This window comes from Myotis daubentonii, chromosome 9, assembly GCF_963259705.1.
Source record: "Myotis daubentonii chromosome 9, mMyoDau2.1, whole genome shotgun sequence".
NCBI lineage: Eukaryota > Metazoa > Chordata > Mammalia > Chiroptera > Vespertilionidae > Myotis > Myotis daubentonii.
The window spans coordinates 68,977,347-68,995,645 of record NC_081848.1 but is presented as its reverse complement, the minus strand read 5'-3'; the positions used below and the strand labels follow the sequence as shown (position 1 = coordinate 68,995,645).

Below are 18,299 nucleotides of genomic sequence, written 5' to 3'. Positions count from 1 at the left end.
GGTACCATCTGGCCAACCTTTGCCCAACCCCAGTCCCCGTAACATTCTCTGGGCCCACGGACCTTCCCTCAGTGCTTCTCTCCCCCAAAGCCTTCTGCAGCCTGGCAAGGGTGGAGTATCATAAAAGATGAAAATAAATAAATAAATAAAAAGGTACACACAAGCCTGAAAATGCTTTTTTATTTTTTTCAAGTTTAATACACACTAGAACAAGCCACAAAAGAGTGTTGCTAGCTCAGAACGACACTCACCTCAAGCCCACCCCAGGAACCCCAAAACGCAGAGACCAGGAATTGGGTCCATGGCTCCTGGGGAGACCAAACACTCCTGGGTAGGCCGAGGTACCCTGAACCCTTCTGTGACCTCCTGACCTCCCATTACCCACAGCCTAGACTCAGTCGGCCCCTCCCCTCCCTGACTCCCAGGACTTGGGGACAGAGGGACAGCAGGGGCACTGGTTCAGGGCCCTCGGGTCCGGCTGTCCAGAGGCTGGGCTCTGGCTCAGGGTGGAGAAACATTGCAGAAGGGCTGCCAGGGCTGTCAGGCCCCCACACACTCCACGTAATTGGCAGGGTACAGGCCAATGCGGCCGCTCTGCAGCTGGCCCTGGCACCAGCCCTGCTCGTCCTCCTCGCTCATCTTCAGCAGCTCCTCCCCTGGGGGAAGGGGGGTTGGTCATTGCCAATTGCCCTGGCCCAGCCCCGTTGTTGCAATTGGGTCAAGGACTGAGGGGGGCAGGCAGTAACCCAGAGAACCCAGCTAGGGGAAGAGACCTGGCTCAGGCAGAGGGAGGTCCCAGTCAGCAAGCCACCCCACCCCAGGCCCTGGATGCAGCAGTCGGACCCCAGCTGGAGGTTTCGAGAGGCAGACACTCTGACTCCTGCAGACTGGACCCAGAGCAACCTTAAGAGTCAGAGACCTGACCCTTAAGAAGTAGGTGTCTGGCTTCCCTTTGCCACCCGCCCTGTTCAAGACAATAAATGGGGAGGGAAGGTTGAAGCCTGGAAAGGAACAGGAAAGGGGTCCCAGGGTACCTGCTCGGAAGCTCAGCTCATCAGCTTCCTGGCCAGCGTAGTCATAGAGCGCCCGCACCCGCACCCCAGTGGCAGCCTTCCGGGGAGTGTCCTCGTCTGACCACTCCTCATCCTGCCCACTGCGGGAGAGGGGAGGCAGAAGGGGCAGGCTCAGGGCATAAGGAACACCTTGACCGAGAGAGCCTGGGACCCACAGTCAAGGGCCCACCCCCGGGAGGGACCCTGGGAGAGGCAGGTGGGGAAGAACTGGAAGAGTCTGGCCTGGCCTCTGCCACACCTGCCTGCGAGCTCAGGGCTTCCTGCCACACGGTGCTGACATGAGCAGTAAGTGAGAGGGAACGGGGGAACACCTGGCAAACCTAAACCACCACGAAAACTGGCATTACAACCACTCGGGAGGTCCAAGATCCCTGACACTCATTTTCTTTGTTTTTTAAATCCTCACCTGAGGATATTTTTCCATTGATTTTTAGAGAGAGTGGAAGAGAGAGAGGAAAAGACATAGAGAAACTCTGATGTGGGAGAAACATTGATTGGTTGTCTCCTGCACGAGCCCTGAGGAGGAGCCTACAACCAAGGTATGTGCCCTTGTCCGGAATCGAACCCAGGACCCTTTGGTCCATAGGCCGACGCTCTATTCACTGGGCCAAACCGGCTATGGCTCTGACACCCATTTTCAACCCACTTCAGGTGTGAAGGGAATGAAGGAGGGGCGGGCAGGGCAGGGGCCAGAGCTGAACAACCAAGTTTCTGGCTCTCACCCTGGGGACACGGGGGACTGAGGTGGGGGCACAGCACCATCTCTTGTGGGCCCGATGCTGGTCAGAGTAACCTCATCAGGGCTCCGGCCACCCTTCTCCTTCCGGTTTATTGTCCGCTGTGTGTCCAAGGACCACTCCTGTGGGGACAGTGCTTAGGGTCAGGCTGGGCTGCAGGCTGATGACCCAGGGCCATCCAAATCACCTTCACCTCTTCATCCCAAGTCCTGGCCTCCCTCCTGAGGTCCAGGCTGAGCCCCGTGGGAATCCATCCCATCTCCCAGCCCCACCTGGAACACGTACCTCAAACTGTGGCCAGTGCGTGGCCATGCCCGGCCCGTGGGTGCTGCGCCACCAGCGCAGATCCTGTTCGTCACTGGCTGCTTCGATACCCTGATGCAGGTCTCTGTGGAGCTCATGGAACCTGTGGCCCGAGGCACAACCCTCAAACTAGGAAGTCTTGGGCCCTTGCACCTCCTTAATCTCTTTCAGCCCAGCCAGAGCCCAAGGGAGTGGAAGAGACCCAGCGGTTCCCCAGACCACCATGTCCACGCAGGCCATACCTCTCACTGCTGGAGAGGTCGAGGTGCTGGTGTAAGGTGAGCAGCATATCCTTGAAGAAGAGAAGCCGCTGGCGCTCAGCAGCCTGGCAGGTCTCGAAGGCCTGTTCCATGTCTTCCATGTAGCGTGGGGTGTAGCGATGCAGCTCTGCCAGCGTCTGCTCATACTGGGCTTTTGTCTGGGTGGGAGAGGAGGGGACCCGGTCAGCACGAGACCTCCTTCCACTTACGATTCCGCTAGTATTTACTGAGTACCTGCCATTGGCTAGACCAGCCGTGGGCAAACTACAGCCCGTGGGCCGAATCCGGCCTGTTTGAAATGAATAAAACTAAAAAAAAAAAAAAAAGACCGTACCCTTTTATGTAATGATGTTTACTTTGAATTTCTATTAGTTCACACAAACACTCCATCCATGCTTTTGTTCCGGCCCTCCGGTCCAGTTTAAGAACCCACTGTGGCCCTCGAGTCAAAAAGTTTGCCCACCCCTGGGCTAGACCCTGGGCTAGGCACCAGAGGCAACCAGTCACAAGGTCTGGCTCCGGCCCCTTACAGCCTAATAAGAGAGGTGACATTTGGGCACAGCAGCTTTTAGAGTCTGGTGAGTGAAGACTAAAAGTGAGAGTAAGAAGAGATGGAGAGTGAAGAGTGAGATGGGGTCCACCCAGGAGGGGGTGGAAGAAATCAGGGAAGGCTTCATGGCGGAGGAGGAAACTGACCGGCACCTCAGGGGATGGGAAGATTTGGATATGCAGAGCTAGAGAAAAAGGCACTCTGTCAAAGCAACCAACATGAAAGGTGGTCCCAGGTGGAACACCGGGAAAGGAAGGGAGCTGGGAAGGTCTCAGCTGCTAAAATTATCCCAATGCCTGAACTTGCACCGTTTCTTTCCCTGGGTAAAGCATCGTCTTTTCTCAGGTTCCTCCTTTAAATGGTAATCTGGAGAGAGGGTGGCAGGTGAGGACAGGAGCAGGAAGAGTGCTGGGGACCAGGAAAGGCATTCAGGAAGCCCTGAGCTGGGCTAGCCCATCCATGGCGGTACCTTCTCGGCCTCCTTGGTGCAGCGGTCCACCCGCACCTGCAGCTTGCGCAGCTGGTCCTGGGAGACCGTGCTGTCTGCCTTCGCGTGGCTCTCCCGAGTCTGCGCTGTCTTCTCCTCCTTCCGGGCTCCGTGGTAACTCTTCTTGGAGGCCTCAACCTGGCACACACAGGGACAATTCTGGACCCAGCACACCACACCCCGGGCCCGTGGACTTAGTAAGGAGCAGGCCACTGCTGCGCATCCCTCCCAGGCTCACCTCCTTCAGCCTCTTCAGCCAGGGCTTCTGGGCCTTGCGGAAGCTGTCCTCTGCCGCCTTGCTCTCTCGGAAGCCACCCAGCACTGGCCGGTGAAAGGCCCCCCGCTGCCAGGCACGCACCCGCTCACTGTCCTGCCCGTGAAGCTTCTCCCGAACCTCCAGGTGCAGCGCGCTCAGCCGCTCAGCCGCCGTGAAGAAGGCGTGCCAGGCCTTCTCCAGCGTGCCATACTGGGGGCCTGCAGGGAGGCATGGGACTTAGGCCAGCCCAGGAAAGCCACCAGAAACGGGCCCTCCCCGCCCCCCAGGTGCTATTCCAGGCGCCAGGCACGCAGTGGGGATGCAAAGAAGAGCAGCGATGTCAGCTGCTGCTTACTGCATACCCGCTCTGTGCCTTGACATACCAGATCTCACTAAACCCTTGCCTCATCCACCACCATGAAGACAGTGTCATGATCAACTGTTAACAAGTGAAAAAACCGGCGGCCCACACTAGTGAAGTTTACTGCCCAGAGCGTGACAGCTGCAAGTGGGACTGAGATTCAGATCTAGCCTGTGGCATAAACCTCTATACTCTGTTGCCTCAAAAGGAGGAACCAGAGTCTGTTCCCAGGGAAGGCCGATAGTTAGGGTGGAAAGATCCCCTATCAGAAGGCCTGGTCCAGTTTAAGTTATTCCTAGCTGTGTGGCTTCAGGCAAGTCTTAGCTTCTCTGAACTTCCGAATGTCCTCTAGAAAATGTGTACATCAGGCCTGTCTCCATCACAGGGTTGTTAGAAATATCAAATGACTCGTGACTGTACTTAGCAAACGCTAACAGCACTGCCATGAGAATTACCAGGAGGATCTTCCCTTTAACAGGAAAGCAGACACGAGAGCCTCAACCTTCCACCACAGGTGCAAAAAGAAGATGCCCCAGCCCTAGCTGGTTGCTCCATGGTTAGAGCACCTGCCTTGGCACCAGAGAGTCTTGGGTTCGATTCCCCGTCAAAGGCACATACCTGGGTTGCAGGTCTGGTCCGCACCCCCTCCACACCCCATTGAGGCGTATAGAAGGTAACCATTTGATGTTTCTCTCTCTCTCTCCCCCCCTCCTTTCTTCCCCTCTCCCATACATTCTCTCTAAAAATCAATGGAAAAATATCCTCATTTCTTGGTTGAGGATTAAAAAGAAGAAGCTGCCTGCCTGATCTCCCCACATTGGTAGCTCTCTGCTCCCTGCTAGGCCCATATGCTGGCTCACCCTTCTCCACGGTACCCCTCCACTTTCGGGCCCAGTCAGCCAACTGCTGGGCGTAGGCCTTCTCGATGCGGGCACGCTCCTGGAAGCAGCTGACCAGGTCCCCGCACAGCCGATGCCCGTCTTCCACCCGCTGCACTGTCCGCCTGTAGTTGCCAGCCTGGGGTGTACATGGAAAGGGCGGAGTGGCCAGGGAGAAGCCCCCTGTGGGGCTGGCGCTGCCAGCTAGACAACCCCAGATAGGTGGCTGAGCCCAGAGGGGTGGGCATGACAGTGCCACCCCCAAACCCATCTGCTCACCTCCCAGAAACTGCCCTCTAGGGCCTCCCCTCCAGTGTCCTCCTCTGGAGCCATGGTGTCCCTGCAGCACGGAATGGTGGCGGGCGGGGGCTGTGGAGTACAGAGGTAAGCAGAGAAGCTGGGCACGTGCTTTCTGGGAGAGCAAGAGGCCCTCTCCTGTCCCTGGGCTTCACCCCCACTGCCATCCCACCACCCACGGGGCTGTTGTAATGAGGACTTAGCAGGCAGGGGTCTGGGAGTCCCCAAGAGGGGCCAGGATAGGGGCAAAGATGGCGGTTTCCAAGCTCCTTCTCTTACCCTGGGTCTGCCCTCCCCCATCTTACCCCATGTACCTGGAGCCTAGAGATCACTTCAGGGACCTGGCAGTCCAACTCTCAAAGCTGCCACTGTGACTCTGCCTGGAAGCTAATGAGAGCAAAGCAGGGGGTGAGGGCGGGGACCTAGACTGTCCAGGGCGGTGCCCAGCTCCCCCAATATAGCAACTGCTGTCAGAAGCGCCAGATTCCAGCCAAGAGAATGCCAGGCAGGTCATCCGATCCAGCCGGGGATTAGATGGCAGGCGGGGGTGGGTGGTGGGCAGAGGGCAGAGGGCCCCACCACCCTGACTGCAGATGAGAAAGAGGACGCCTGCCCCAGCCAGGGTCCTGCCGCCTTTCTTTGAACAACAAGGAGGTCCTTTTCCAGACCAGGCCAAGTCAGAGGGTGCCCAGCCACTCTTCCCTGTGCTGGGAAGGACTGAGAGCCCAGAGGCCCGAGTCCCATCGTGGCCTCGTAAGGGAGCCTCAGATCCCTCCTCAGATGGAAATTCTGCCCCCTGGTCTGTTTCTGTGCCAGGGCTGGTATAACACTCAAACCAAGCAATGAACAGCAGTATGAGGGGCCTGACGGTCACAAGGAGACTCATCCTGGCCCCAGCATCTGAGGTCCCACAGGGCTCTGTGGGTAATGAGCAACTCAGCCCCACCCTCAAAAAGCTCAGAGTCTGCGACACCCTGAGGGAGTCAGACAGGTGACGGGCCAGTTATGAGTATTCTCCAGAATCACAGAGCAGGGCAAGGCGGATTCCTACCCACACCACCACCCCAGGGGCAAGAGGACACAGTGGCACGTGGCCACTCCCTTCCTGCCTCTGCGCAGGGTCTCAGCTGTCCGAGGCAGCCACTCGGGCTCCTAGAAGGAAATCGCATCCTCCTCTGAGCAAGCCCAGGGGACTCCGCCAGGCCCATTGAGGATGGAGGACGGAGGACGGAATGTGCCTGTTGCCCCCAAGCAAGCCTTCATTGCAGTGCCCCCTCCACACTGAGGAACCTCTACCCGTTCTTCCTATTCAAATCGAGGCATCTCGTCCACAGCCCCACCCACCATCCCCATTCCCACAGCCCCTCTGACCCCTCAGTCAGGGTATAAATCCCACAGGATCTGTCCGCAGCCGTTGACAGACTTCCTGAGGGTCCAATTTGGGTTCCTCCAGGCACTGGTGTTAGTAGTTGAATGAAAACACAAATGTCATTCCCCTGAAGACCAGGAAACCCCCAGCTACAGCAGCTGTGTGAAAGGTTGGCCTGTGCGCCGCCCCCCCCCCCCCCCCCCCCCCAGCTAACAGGAGAGCTCAGGCCTGCAACGGAGGTGCCTGGGCACAGAGCAGAGCAGCTAACCCCACCAGGGTGCTCAGCACTTCACCTTGCCTCCTCTTGAGTCTGTCCCACTTGCCAACCAGATGGAGAGAACCGGAGCTGCGGCTGTCAATCACCGGCCTTTGGGGCCGTCCCAGTCAGGCATCCTGGGGCCCCAGCCCCCTGCCGCCCCAGCTCCATGCTCCCAGCTCCCTGGAGAGCTGCCCCCGACCCATTCCCTCTCTCTGGCCCCAGAACAGAGCAAGCTGTGTGCAGGGCTGGCACTGCTCCCTCCGGCCTCCCAGAGCAAACACAAGACCCAGCCCCAGGCACAGCCAGGCCCCACAGCCCCGGCTGCATCTAGCTGTAGGCGTGGGCCTTGCACCCTGGACCTCCCGATCTCAGCAGACGCAGAACGGTCCCCAGAACACGCTGCCACAGACAAGAGCTCAGAAAGCAGATAATGAAAGCTTCCCTGCCCAGGGAGTCAGCACCTACTGGACCCCTAGAAGTTGGCTAGGACTTGGCAGGGTCTCCTCATAGCTGCCTGGGCCAAGGTAAGGAATCCTGGGATTCAGGAAAGAACCCACTCTCCCTACCTGAGGCAGGTAGTTAACCCCTGCCCAGACCTGCCCTCCCCCTTCCCAGAAGCTGGGGGCAAGCCCCTGGGAGGGAGTACTGCCTTCCTGCCCTGCCCAACCATCCTGTCCTGAGTCACAGGCTGCACCCAAGGCCTCTTCTTCCAGCTGCCCCTCCCGGAGAGCCGGCAGCCCTGAGTGGAAGGCACGGAGGGGGCGGCAAACATAGGGACACCTAGGCTACAGCGGCTGGAATCGGTGGCCGGGGCGGCTGGGGGAGGGGGTGGCGCGGGGAAAGGGGAGGAGGCAGGGCCTGGGAGGGGCATAACAAAGGGGCACTTTTGGAAACCCGACCTGCCTGCCGAGGTGCCTACTCCCCGATGACGCACTCCAAACCCGGACCTTCCACACCAAACCTCGGAGCCCAGGAGCTGGCGGGCTCTGCTCTCAACCCTGTGGACGTACCCCTCCGACCGGCCCCTCTGGCCAGCCGGGTGCTGCACAACTCAGAGCCATGAAGCCCAAGCGGAGCTGCCAGGCCAGGCCCAGCCATGGAGGTTCCAGGACTTGTTGGCCAAACTTGTCGAACTCGGTCTCGGCGGGGGTGGGGCCGGCCGATCACTGCTGAGGGCAGGGGGACTCGAGATGGTGGCCCGGGCAGCGGCCCTGGGAACTGGAGCTCTTTGCAGAGGGCAAAAGGGTCGCCGGGGAGCGAAGGCCCTTTCCGGGGCCCCAGGACGATCTGGAGCCCTGAAGAGGCCCCAGGAGATGGTGTGCCCTCCGGTCCCGAAGCCCCCTCCCCCCGGCCGGCCTGGGAAATCTCAGGGTGCGCGCCGCCGCCGCAGATGAACCACCCCCTCGGTTCAGCGGCAACTCTCCGTCCACGCACCGAGCTGAGTGGCCAGGGGCTCCGGGGGCGGGAGTCGGTCCCACTGCAAACTTCAGGGGTGGGAGCGAGGGGAAGGCGGGCTCGAGCCGGCGCTCCCGCCGCCACCTTCCCGCGGTCTCCGCGCTGCCGCACTCACCGCGTCCTCCCTGCGCTCTGGGTGAGTTGGGGTCCGGCCACGCTCCTGCTGGAGTCCTGACGCTCCTGGCCCTGACCGCCGCCTCCCGGAGCGCTCCGGGCCCTCCCCCGGGAAGCCCAGCCCCCGGCCCCGCCCTCTCCTCGCTGCCGCGGCCCCTACCCCACCGTCCGTCCGCAGGCGCGGGGCCGCTGGCATCGCGGCCACCGGCGGCTCCCGGGACGCGGGCCGTGAGTCGCGGCTCCCGCGTGAGAAGTGCCAGGGCCGACTCCCCAGGGTGGCGCCGAGCCGCTGCAGGGCGTCCGATTTCAGCTTTGCCCCTCCCCGGCTTTTGCCGAGCCTGGGAGACTTGTGGAAGCGGGAAGGGACCGGCGCATGGACATCCTTTGGAGGGAGGTCTGGGGGCTACACCGCCTTACATTTTTTGCAGATCACAGACTCCTTAGAAGTTAGCTCCGACGTAGCTCACCACCATCCCCTGGTGAGCATTAGGATTTCCATTGTGCAGATGCAGAAACTGAGGTCAGATACCTTCAGCGGCTTTCACGGGATCTGCAGTGGGGCTGGGCCGGGACTCCAACTCCAGCCCGGCCTGCCAACCTGAGGCGCATTCGGAAGCCTGGGACCCACACGCGGTAGGGGTGGGGCCAAAAGGCAAGAGCTCCTCCCCCTCCGCGTTCTCATTCCCACATTTTGTGTCACTCCTGTATTCACTTTTAAGTCCTTTCGCCCCTCCACCGCCTGTGTCGAGCACCAGCCTGGGTGGATTTTTCCAGATCCCCACGAAGCCACCCCACCCTAAACAAATCCCTTCTTTCTCGCGCCCGTGTCCCCACCCCGGCATTTTTTCGGAGCCTGCCCTCTGTTATTTATATCCACTGGAGCGGCCCAAGAATGTTCCGAAGCTGACCTAATCGCCACCTGCTCGGCCTCCCCTCCCCTCCCGCTCGCTCCTGCGCTGGTGACCCGGCGGCCGCGTCCTCCCCTGGCAGGCGAGAGGGGGCTCAGGCCAGCGAGGTCCGACGCCCGGGCGCTCGGAGGATCCAGACCGCGCAAATCCGCTCGGGGTTGGAGAGCCGGGTGCCCTCCCAGGAGTGCGCCCGCAGGGGGAGGACGCGGAGCTCTGGGAAGCCCAGGGTCACGTTCTCTCCTTACGCACTCGATACACACCGACACCCGCCCCCTCCCGACACACACACACACACACACACACACACACTCGCAGAGGAGTGTGAGTACGTGTTCGCGGATTTTAAAACCGTAGCTTTAAAAATAGCGAAATTATGTTTCTAGTAAACCCGGGAGGAATTACTGGAGCGTTCTTTGTGCAGATAAATCCGCGCATAAATTGGAAAGGGCCAGAAGGGAATGAATGAAGGTAATTGCAGGGGATAGTATGAGCTGCTGAGGGTGGACTTGCTCCGTAGTCCCGGTGAGAGGACGAAACTGCCTCCCCAAGACCCAGTGAGGCACCCAAGACCATTGGTCTGAGGCCTCAGCCGCTTGGCAAGTGGTACCTGAGTAGTGGGTCCTTGCCTGGGTTCTCACAGGGGTGTGTGCCCAGCAGGATGGACTTCTGAAACCAGGCTCAGCACCCACTCTCTGCTGCATCCTGGACAAGTCCCTTTTCTCCGTGTCTGTTTCTACCTCTATAATACATGACAGGTGACCGGCTGGCGTCCCAAATGGGCCGCGTGCCCCGGCTAATTGCGGATTGTAAAACAACTGCAAATGAGAGGAGCTGGGGTAGTGTCTGATGACAGTCACAGTGGTTTGTGTTATTTAAAATCTGTTAACATCCCACCTAGTGCCTGAGGGCCTTTAGGCACCTAGACAGAACGTGTGAAAACACAAGAATGAAATTAATTACAGGAGCCACTTATTAAAACCCCATTAAAAAAGCAAGGCTGCAAGCCAGGCCCTGGGGTCTGGGGAAGCCAGGTCACAGAGACTCAGAAAACAGGCCTGTTAATGAGATCACCAGGAGTGGGTGCCGGTGTCAAACATCTGGCTTCCCTTGGGTTCAATCTGGAAGCAGAAAGCAGAAATGTTGCAGCTGATCTTAATTGCCCCTAAGGTACCATAGGGAGAAAAAATAAACCCAAACCCAGAGCACACCAAGCTGCTTCAAAAGGGAAAAAGACAGAGCTGCTCTTGAAAGACAACCTCCTGTTAGGGCTGCCCCCAGGGCTCAGATTTCTATGCTCCACAGCCAGAGCCCCTACACACTCACACTGCTCTATCAGTGGAGTGCCCGGCTTGAAGAGACTTCAAAATGAGATGCCCAAGGTCAGAGGGCTGGATAGACAGAGACCTACAGACGTGGTTTGGCTTGAGGCACCAAGTGGCAGATTGGTCCAGAGCCCAAGTTTGAAACATTCACAGACTCACTCACCTTGAGCATCTGGAATGTCCTAACCCCTGTGCCTTCACCTGTTTATTTATTTAGTCATTCATTTATCCAACCAAGAAAACATTTGAATTTTTGCTCTATGCTAAGCCCTATGCTAGGGTATTGGGAACACAAAGATAAATAAGGCAGGGCTCTACGTGCACAATAATGATTCTCTGTGGACATGAAGTACTATGGGAGAAGAGAGACAGAAGAGACTGCCTTCCATGGGTGGTGACACTTGATGGGTCTTGATGAGCAGGAATTCGTCATGTGGAGAGGCATTCTAGGCGGGAGTACCAGGGTGTGCCAAGCCCCAGGGGTGTTAGCATATGACCCAGCAATTCCACTTTTTCGTGTCTGTCCTAGACAAACGTGTCCAAGCGCATGAAAACATACAAAGATGTTTGCATGTAGTATTGTTTACAATAAGGGGAAATAGAAAACGAATGTCCATAGGAGTGCCATGGTTAAATAACCTAAAGTTCATTCATGCTTTGGATTACTCTGCAGCACCTAAAATACATGGTGTCTAGAGATGTGTTCTTATATGAAGATCTCCAAGGCACTGTTGAGTGAAAAAAAAGCAAAGTGCAGCACACACAAAATATTCAGAGAGAATATTCACCAAATTTATTTCTGTGATTATCTCTAGTGAGATGTATAGAATTGGTAAAGGAGACTTTTGTAAGGTTAGAAAATTAACAGTGAGAATGTACTTATGTGTAAATTGCATATTTAAAATAAAGAGTCTTTTAGGAGATGGTGAGTGGGTCTTATTGTCTAAAACAGTGCTGTCCAAATAGAATCTTTGGCAGCGAGGGAAACATTCTATAGCTTCACTGTCCAATGCTGTAGCCATTGAAATGTGATTAGTGTGGTTAAGAAACTGAATTTTAAATTTAATCTAATTTTAATTAACTAAAGATGTAATAGCCACAATGCTAGTGGCAACTGAATTGTACAGTTCTGGTCTAGAATATTGAGTTTAGGATCTGGTGGAGGCAGATGAGAGATGAGGCTGGTAAGATAGGTTGGGATGGAATGAATGGTGAAGCTTTGCAAGGTGGGCTGAAGAATTTGGACTTTATCCTACAGGCGCAGTGGGCAGTGTGGATGAGAGTGACTAGATAAAGGTAACTCTGGCAGCCCTGCAGAGGGTAGATTAGAGTGGGCAGAGGGCTGAAGGCTGCTGTGTTTCTCTCCGTGGCCTCTGGACATTGCCCCAGCATTCCTGACTGGCAGCTGAATAAAGTATTCTGACTCAACAGCTATGTTTTTAAGATCTCAGGCAACCCCAGAGTTATTGAGAAGGGTTAACCTCAGTGGGGGAGGCTGTTTTCGTGTTGGAACGCAGGAAGAACAGCAGATGGATGACATTAGAGTGAAAATGCATAGCAGGTTTCAGAGTGGGGACTTTAATGAAAGCTTCTCCAGGGTCAGGAATTTGCCTGGAGCAGATTCGTTGGAAATGCCTCTGCAGAGCCCAGGTGTACAGGAGGGTTCTGCTTAGGAAGCCTGCCCTGGCTCATGTGGGCCTTTCCCTGAAGTCCACAGGGTCCTCCTGAAAGAATTCTAGTGGAAAATCCACTCCGTTGTCTGCCGTTCATGGAACACCCACTATGCCAGATACCACGCCTGGTGCTTGGTCCACAATGCAAACACGGCACACATGGTCCCTGACTTCATGGAGTTTTCCACTAAAATCAAATTAAGGCCCAAATTCATAGTTACCCTTTGTAGTAAGTGTTTTAAGGGAAACAGAAACATTCAAAGGACATGGTACTGAGAGAATAAGAAAGGGAGCATTAAGAATATAGGCGCCCTAGCCAGTTTGGCTCAATGGATAGAGCATCGGCCTGTGGACTGAAGGGTCCCAGGTTCGATTCCGGTCAAGGGCATGTACCTTAGTTGCGGGCACATCCCCAGTAGGGGTTGTGCAGGAGGCAGCTGATCGATCTTTCTCTCTCATCGATGTTTCTAACTTTCCATCTCTCTCCCTTCCTCCCTGTAAAAAATCAATAAAATATATATATTTTAAAAAATATAGGAGGATCAGAGAAGACCTTTCCAGAAGTTTAAGTTTCTCTACCCACAGAAGCCCCCAAAACCCAAAAGACAAGTAGAAGTCATCTAGGTGAAGAGGGAACCTAAGAGAGAACATTCTAGTTAGAAGGACTGAGGTGTGCAAAGGCCACGACATGGAGAAGACCTTCTAGAGAAGAAGGGTAGAGTGGGTAGGGCATGGTGAATGAGTGGGGGAGGGAAGAGGGGCGGGCAGTACCCAGACACCACAGGCACTGTCTTATTCTGAGTGCAGAAATGAAGCAGAAGAGAGACCTCAGTGTGTTTCTGGATGTCATGTGAGGAATAGATTAGAGCAGGGGATCAGCAAACTGTGGCCTGGGCCACCTACAAGCTAAGGATGGGTTTTATATTTTTAAACAGTTGAAAAATATCAAAAGGAGAATAATATTTTGTAACACATGAAGGTTCCAGGAAATTCCAATGTCAGTGTCCCCAAATAAAGTTTTATTGGAACACGGCCTTGCTTATTTGTTTACAAAGTGTCTATGGCTGCTTTTGCACTGTTGAATAGTTACAGCAGAGACTGTATGGCCTGCAAAGCCTAAAATATTTACTATCAGGCCCTTTACTCTCAACTATGCTGATCCCTGGATTAGAGGGAGAAGAATAGCAGAGAGACCAATGAGGAGGTTGCCACAGTCAAAAGTGCAAGAACAAAGTGGCTTTTTCTAGAGTGGTAGCCGTGGAGGTGCTCCGTGAAGGGACTGAAGAAGTATGTGGGGAAATCGATAGATGTGCTGATGAGTTAAATGTGGATGCTAAGTGGGGAGAGGTATTTCAAAGCGGCTCCCAACCTGAGATCTTGGAGTGGACTCTGGACCAGAGTAAGACATTAGCGGGGCACTTGGCAAAATGTACACCAAGTTTGTAGTTGAGTGTTATTAGTGCTAATTTCTTCACCTTGATAATTGTATTATGCTTGCGTAAGATGTTACATTTGTGGAATTATGGAAGAGTGTATGAAATTCTTTGTAAGCTTTATGCAACTCTTTGTAAGTCTGAGATTATTTCAAAATGAAAAGTTAAAAAAAAATGAAAACAAACAAAGGAAAAATATGACTCCCTGGTTTTTAGCTTGAAGTGCCATTTACTGAGATGGCGGGGGATGTGAAAGAGGCAGGAGGAGAAAGGAAGATCAAGACTTCACTCTTGGACACATTAGGTTTGAGATACTGAGATGTCCAAATGATCGTGTCAAGAAGGCGGGGCCAGGTACTATTCTGGACATCATGGATGAGCTCCGAGACCTGGGGGAAAGTGAGGAAACCGTGCAACTCAACCTCAGAAAGGCAGCTCTGTGCCTGGGGGGAGGCAGGGCTGGGTGGCGAAGCGGAAGTGCATGTATTTGCAGCATCTGTGGTACACAGGCATTCTGCTCAGCACTTGGTCACTGGAGCCTCTCAACAACCTAGTCCAGTAGGACTTATTCTTCCCGGTTTACAAAGAAGACAGCAGGCTCAGGAAGGTGCTAAGATTAGCTCAAACACGCAACTAGGAAGTGGGAATGTGAGGGCTGTCTGACCCCAACACAGTGTGAGATTTTCCCACCTGGTATTGCTGAGCACCCACGGGCGTGGGTTTATTCGTTTCCTAGGGTAGGGCTGTCGAAATAAATGACCACAAACTGGGTGGCGTAAAACAACAGAAATACCTTCTCTTACAGTTCTGGAGGCCAGAAATCCAAAATCAAAGCGTGGGCAGGGCCATACTCCCTCCCCAAGCTCTGGGGGACAGTCTTTCCTTGTCCTCCTAGCTCAGCCGTGGTAGCGGCCTCTGTGGTACACAGGCATTCTGCTCAGCCCTTGGTCACTTGAGCCTCTCAACAACCCGGTCCAGTAGGACTTATTCTTCCCAGTTTACAAAGAAGGCCACAGCCTCCCATCTTAAAATCCTTAACTACATCTGCAAAGATCCTTTTTCTAAATGAAGTAACATTCACAGGCTCTGGAGATCAGGAGGTAGCTACATCTTTTCAGGGACCGCCATTCAACCCACGTCACTGGACTGGAGAGGGCTACAGCGGTTAGCCTTGGAAAGCTAGTAAAATACTTCCTGAACTTGAAAAGCAGCCTGACTTTCAGAGTTTCTCTCCATCCAGTTTCACAAATGTGTCTCTTTGCAGAATGGATCAGCAGCCAACACCAATGTGGCTTGGACTTCTAGATGGCCTATAATTATGACAAAACTCTCAGACTCTGGGGCCCAATGACACAGGGATAGTCAGGCACAAAGGGTAGCATACAGTAACTGTGTCTGGGAGGATGCCCACTCAGAGTTTTGAGTGTTGGGGAGGATGCGTGTAGATTGTACCAAGATACCCGCCCCCTCCCCAAGGCTACTGGCTTCCCCAGTAAGAACCACAGTTACTCTGGCAGCTCACTGCCTTCCTCTACAAGGACAAACTTAGCTAGGGTTCCTTGGGCAAGATTTTTATCACAGGCTCTTAGAGTTAACATGTCATAGTAGGGACAGGAGCCAAAACAGGGCAGTGAAGAGGGGAGTGGGAAGAGGGGAGTGTGAAGGAATGCAAATGCAGTTCTCCCAGCCCCACTAGCACATGACTCACCCACTCGTAGAGAACTGGCTTGGCTGTCACACAGAGGGAACCATTTTTATTTCTGTCACTTGGGAGTCCTGCAGTCCTGGAACAGCCCTCTGGCATCAGAAGAGTGAGGAGAAGGCACTGCCAGGACTCAAACCCTGGGTTCTGACTCTCTGGTTCCTGATTCTCTGGTCTCTGTTCTCTCCATGATGGTTATCTGAGTGGTGAGAACAGCGAAGAGCTTCTTCACTACCTTTATTAGGCCTTATCAGGAAATAACGTATCACAAGGAGATAATATAACTCCTATTTGTGGAACACTTTACAGTTTGCAGAGCACTTTCACGTATAGTATTTCAGCACTCTGGCAGTTGCCCTGAAAATCTGGCTGCCTGGAGAAGTTTCCTGGCACCCTGGACCTACGGTATTCCAGGACAGGATGCTGATTCAGCGTGGAGATGGTGCCTCTTCCCCCACGGTAAAGACAGAAGGCAGGTTTTTTGGTAATTACACAGCTGTCCGACACTTCCAAAGCTACCCCAAACTGTATTTTTGGAAATGAATGCTATTCCCAGAGGGTGGGAGCCATGCCCTCATTTAGCATTATTACAAATTTATTTATATTTGGGCACTTAAATATGTATTGGCGATGCCAAGCTGCAAGGACTCTGAATGCTGTATTCAGTCTGTTTCCAATCCTTCAGGAGGAATTTCAACTTGTTCCCTGCAAGCTCTGCAGAATCCTTGAGGCTGTCATTTGCAAACCGCTGGACGCAGTAACTCTGTGTGGGAAGCCTGCACACGCCATCCACACGGACTATAGATGGTTTTGCAGCCTCAGCAGAACGTTTGGATCCACGGACAGCTTGATCGGAATCAGAGTCACCTATCAGCCTGCACCAGGAAAACGGTTCCTACTTGATGGAAATTTCCCGCAGGGAGGCCAGAGTTCAAAGCGGTCACTGGTTTCTGTCGCTTTAACAGCAAGTCACAGGATCACAGATTTTAAAGCTGGAAGAGAGGGGGGATGAGGACACATTTGTAATACCTTAACTAATAATAATTAAAAAAAAAAAAAAGCTGGAAGAGATCTGAGCCACCTCGCCCCTCTCCTTGATTTTATGATGAGGCAACACAGGCATAGAAAAGTGAAATAATGAACCCAAGATCACAGAGTCTAAGAACAATGCTCTTACACCACTGTGTTATGTCATTTGTTCCAGATAAAACACCTAAGCCACCTATTGTTTTGCTGATCAAAGAAACTGGCATTATTTAGGGTCATGCTCATGGTCTGCCCAGCTTCCAGTGTGAACACGAGACCTTTATTTGCTATCACCAGCAACTTTTGAATGAGTTGCCTCGTGATGCCTTATGTCAAAGGTTGTGTCACAGACAGGACCAAAACATCTATACACGGAGTTGCATGGCACAACCTCGCAATGGCATGAAACCAGAGCAATGCTTCACCATTCACCTCATTATCTGATTAGCAGCATTAAAAAATATGTATGAAATGCTTTTGTCCACCCTGCACCTGATGGCTCACCAGATGGGAGTGAAAGACATCAAGCCTCAGTCTAGACAGTTATTTTCTGGGGAAGCAAAGCAAAACCCAGGGTAAGAAAGCCCCAAAGCACAACCTGAAACAAAGTTCTTTCCTGGCAGGTGAGGACGGTTTCCACTGGCCACATGTAGTTTGCTTAGGCCACCAGGGAAAACTCCCCAATCCTAAAAAGAGACTCTGGGGAAACCTAGCATTAAGCAGGGCATTTTCTTTGTTCATGAATCCATCATGGCTAACTATGGCCTCCATGCCTTTCCATTTCTCCCTCCTCTTTCCCCTTCGTCAATCTCTCAAGATTCAGTTTAAGTGTCGCCTTCTCTGGAAGACTTCCTTGACACTGTCCCTTCTTTATGCCACTCCAAGCTTGAAGTGACTTTTCTCTCTGTCCCCCATCCCACCAGAACCCAAAGCTCCCTCTCTCACTAAGCTTATCACACTCTATGGTGGTTGTGATACAATAGGCAGTCAGACAGGCATGAGCAGAGTAGAAGCGATAGGCCAATTACAGGTCACCAGGGCTGAAAGCCCCCAGGTGCCTAGCAACACACAGTTGCATATCATTGATCAAGCGATTTGTCTCCCTGACTGTTCAGATCGATGGTCATGAGGTTCGGATCTTCCCTTAGCTTTTCCTCCCCTGGTATGTTACTAGTCATGCCATAGAGCCCCTTAGAGGAGGAAGCAGGGGCCTAGAAAACAGGACTCCCATACAAGCCCTTGCATGACCATTTCCTTAAGCATTAAGCCCTCAGTACAACGAGGTTCTGACCTGCATCAAAAAATCTTAAGAACGAAGCCTCGGGTCTGTTGACGATAGACAGAGTTTTGGTCAAACTAGAGATAACATCTAGGCCTCACTTGTGTTTCAGCTCCAGGCCCAGAAAAGCAGCAAGGCCAGCCAGGGTGACGCCATGGCTGACATCAGGACCAGCTGTGATGACTATCAGTGCAGACTATAACCTTGAGGGGACACACCTGAAAAGTTGATGAATATTTGGTTGAGATCCTCCCCTGAAACCCCCACCTTTGGAAAGCAGGTAAAAATCCTCAAAGAATTCAGTGCTCTCCCTCCCAAGCCCTGAGCACACCCTCGCTTTTCCTCCTCTCCTTCCCCCAGATGGGTTTTCTTTGCATTTTTCTTCTAAGCTCCAAGGGCCCTTCTTTTACTCTGTGGCTTGTTTTCTGAGCCCATACAGCCCAGCTGGCTCACTTCTTCCACAGCTCACTTCTTCTACCTCTGTGACTTTCCAAATAAACTTTTGCTTGTATTTGAGTCTTGGCTCTGAATTCTTTCTCAGCTAAAGTTCAAGGACC

The 18,299-nt window shown here is 53.7% G+C and overlaps 1 protein-coding gene across 6 annotated transcripts; it reads right to left on the bottom strand.

Moving 5' to 3' along the window:
* Window positions 1-163: 163 nt before the first annotated feature.
* Window positions 164-8,955, bottom strand: PACSIN3 (protein kinase C and casein kinase substrate in neurons 3). Of its 6 annotated transcripts, none has more exons than XM_059709420.1 (11): window positions 8,817-8,955; window positions 5,517-5,589; window positions 5,185-5,274; window positions 4,888-5,044; window positions 3,649-3,884; window positions 3,393-3,548; window positions 2,356-2,531; window positions 2,096-2,216; window positions 1,797-1,932; window positions 1,035-1,157; window positions 164-656 (listed from the first exon to the last, which is right to left on the bottom strand). In XM_059709420.1, exons 3-11 carry the CDS (start codon window positions 5,236-5,238, stop codon window positions 541-543), a joined length of 1,275 nt encoding a protein of 424 aa, XP_059565403.1. In that variant the 5' UTR covers window positions 5,239-5,274; window positions 5,517-5,589; window positions 8,817-8,955; the 3' UTR covers window positions 164-540. The 6 variants fall into 6 exon arrangements, with proteins under 6 accessions (XP_059565403.1, XP_059565404.1, XP_059565407.1 ...); XM_059709421.1 differs by lacking the exon at window positions 8,817-8,955 and adding an exon at window positions 8,560-8,645; XM_059709424.1 differs by lacking the exon at window positions 8,817-8,955 and adding an exon at window positions 8,401-8,525 and having other exon boundaries at window positions 1,035-1,153; window positions 1,796-1,932.
* Window positions 8,956-18,299: the final 9,344 nt, after the last annotated feature.

Excerpts from the sequence above, each read along its gene's own strand:
- PACSIN3 (XM_059709420.1), bottom strand. The coding sequence starts at position 5,238 with ATGGCTCCAGAGGAGGACACTGGAGGGGAGGCCCTAGAGGGCAGTTTC. Across the intron at positions 3,549-3,648 it reads GGCTGAAGAGGCTGAAGGAG|GTTGAGGCCTCCAAGAAGAG; the intron begins GTGAGCCTGGGA and ends TGTGTGTGCCAG. Across the intron at positions 2,532-3,392 it reads GCACCAAGGAGGCCGAGAAG|ACAAAAGCCCAGTATGAGCA; the intron begins GTACCGCCATGG and ends TCTCCCACCCAG.